Source organism: Drosophila mauritiana, unplaced genomic scaffold (assembly GCF_004382145.1).
Source record: "Drosophila mauritiana strain mau12 unplaced genomic scaffold, ASM438214v1 Y_24, whole genome shotgun sequence".
In the NCBI taxonomy this organism is placed as follows: domain Eukaryota; kingdom Metazoa; phylum Arthropoda; class Insecta; order Diptera; family Drosophilidae; genus Drosophila; species Drosophila mauritiana.
The window spans coordinates 250,580-252,529 of NW_022881570.1; the positions used below are offsets into that span (position 1 = coordinate 250,580).

The following is a 1,950-nucleotide window of genomic DNA, read 5'->3' on the forward strand; positions in this document are numbered from 1 at the left end:
CGCTTTTTTTCTTCACAATTTCCGCCGTCTTGGTGGATAAACATCGAATTCCGGGCATGCTGATCCTCTCACGTTCAGTGCTTGTTGATGGAAGTTGAAAATTATCACAAACGGTTTCCTTTAGCTTCTGCTACCACTTATAACGGTCCTGTCACGGTCGCCATGTAGTTAATTAGAATTCCAATACTTCTGATCCAGTTAATTAAGTTTCAAAACGCAATCGGTCATTTTATCCTTATTTGGTTTTTATTCAGCAAGTGTACATTCCTGATCTATTCCTGACTTATAACTGATCTTAGTGTGGTCTACAGGCAGATCTCTTGTGACAGCCAAGTGCTGACACTAGCAAATTCTGCAATATGTATGTATGAAGTTCATACTCGATAACCAATGGGAGTCGAGTGCGACCCCTAAAGGCGTACATGCTGAATTCGCATATTTAGGATTAGGGTGTACCTAAAGATCTACTAGGGTGGTCCTAAGGAATTAGGGTGGTCCTAAGTTTACTTATTAGTTGACTTATTATTATGATTCATATTATAATTATTATTAATATTATTATTATTATTGTTATTATGTTCGTATATACTACAATATCATCCACGCCTCTCTCCGACATGATGTATCGGGCAGGGATCATGCCGTACCACTTCTCCTCATCGCCGAAGACCCAGTCCAAGGATCTGTCGAACACCGGATTCAGGATCACTTGCAGTGTCTCGGTGAAGTACTCCAGGCCCATCTGGTTGAACGTCTCCTGAATGTAGTCGATGGGCACGCGGCAGAGGTACTCGTTGCCCTTGATCCCGAGGAACCAACTGATCCAGCTGCTGTTGTTCTGGCTACAAGATTTTACTGTGATTTGCTATTTTTTCCATAGGAAAAATCTAGTTACTCACGGGCTCGACATGTTGCCAGTTCACTCGTATGAAAAATAATAAAAAGTACAGTGCGAAATGACCAGGCCTACTATGCCATAATGACATCTATGTATAAGTTGGATTGCAACGATTAATCGGCCGAGGACTGAATGGCCTTTACAAAAATCTCAAACTCGTCAAAGCGGCAAGCACAGCGTTTTTACATTATTTTATAAATAGTATCCAAAGGAAAATGTTTAACATTAAATTCATTAATAAACTTATAACTCAGTTATATTAAATAAAATACAATTTATTTATTAATATTTTTTCAAATTTTTCTTAGTCTAGTAATGACAAAATATTAGATCTTTCATCAACTATACATAACATTCTGAATTGGGATCATTTCAAAAAAATCTGATCAAAATACCGATTATTTTTTTACAGAAAATGATTTTTATTATATCATTCAAAAATCATTTTCAATCAAATTATTGATTTTTTTCTAAAATTCAGTGTATACGATTGTATTTTCGAGCGAAGAGCGCTACAGCGAACAGATCTTTTCTACGCATACAGTGACATACAAGACAACTGTATGTGTGCACACCTATGCTCATGCATTGTAAATTTGACAAAAAATTCCCTTCACCTTAGAAGTTCGTAGACTTTAAATCTATATTATTTTTGATCAATTGGCACAATGTGAAAAATTCTTTTTTTGCATTGCCTTAACGTTATTCTTATTTAAATAAAATAGTAATAATATAGTAATAAATAGTAATAGCCGAATCATAATATCAAGAAAAAATTTCAAAAATGAATTTATATTAGAATATTTGTCATTAGAGTATTCAGCTTGCGACGTGTGAAAATTAATAAGGCAATGATTGTTGAGTGCTTGTGTCCGCATTTCGTGCCTCAAGATATGACTCTTGCAACAAACTGTTTTCATATTTTTTTTTATTTTTTTTTTTAAATTTTTATTACTTAAATTTTTAATACTTTGGAAAACTAAAGGCATCATCTGATCTATTTTTAATATTTGTAAAATTTGAAATATTTTTAAAAATAATAAAAAACAAAT

The 1,950-nt window shown here is 33.6% G+C and overlaps 1 protein-coding gene across 1 annotated transcript; it reads right to left on the minus strand.

Moving 5' to 3' along the window:
- Positions 1-610: 610 nt before the first annotated feature.
- On the minus strand, positions 611-826 carry LOC117150033 (stellate protein CG33236/CG33240/CG33244/CG33245-like; the record flags this gene model as incomplete). Its single annotated transcript, XM_033316900.1, has 1 exon — positions 611-826. A coding segment is annotated over one exon (216 nt), but the record flags the coding sequence as incomplete, so codon positions are not given.
- Between the last annotated feature and the right edge of the window lie 1,124 nt (positions 827-1,950).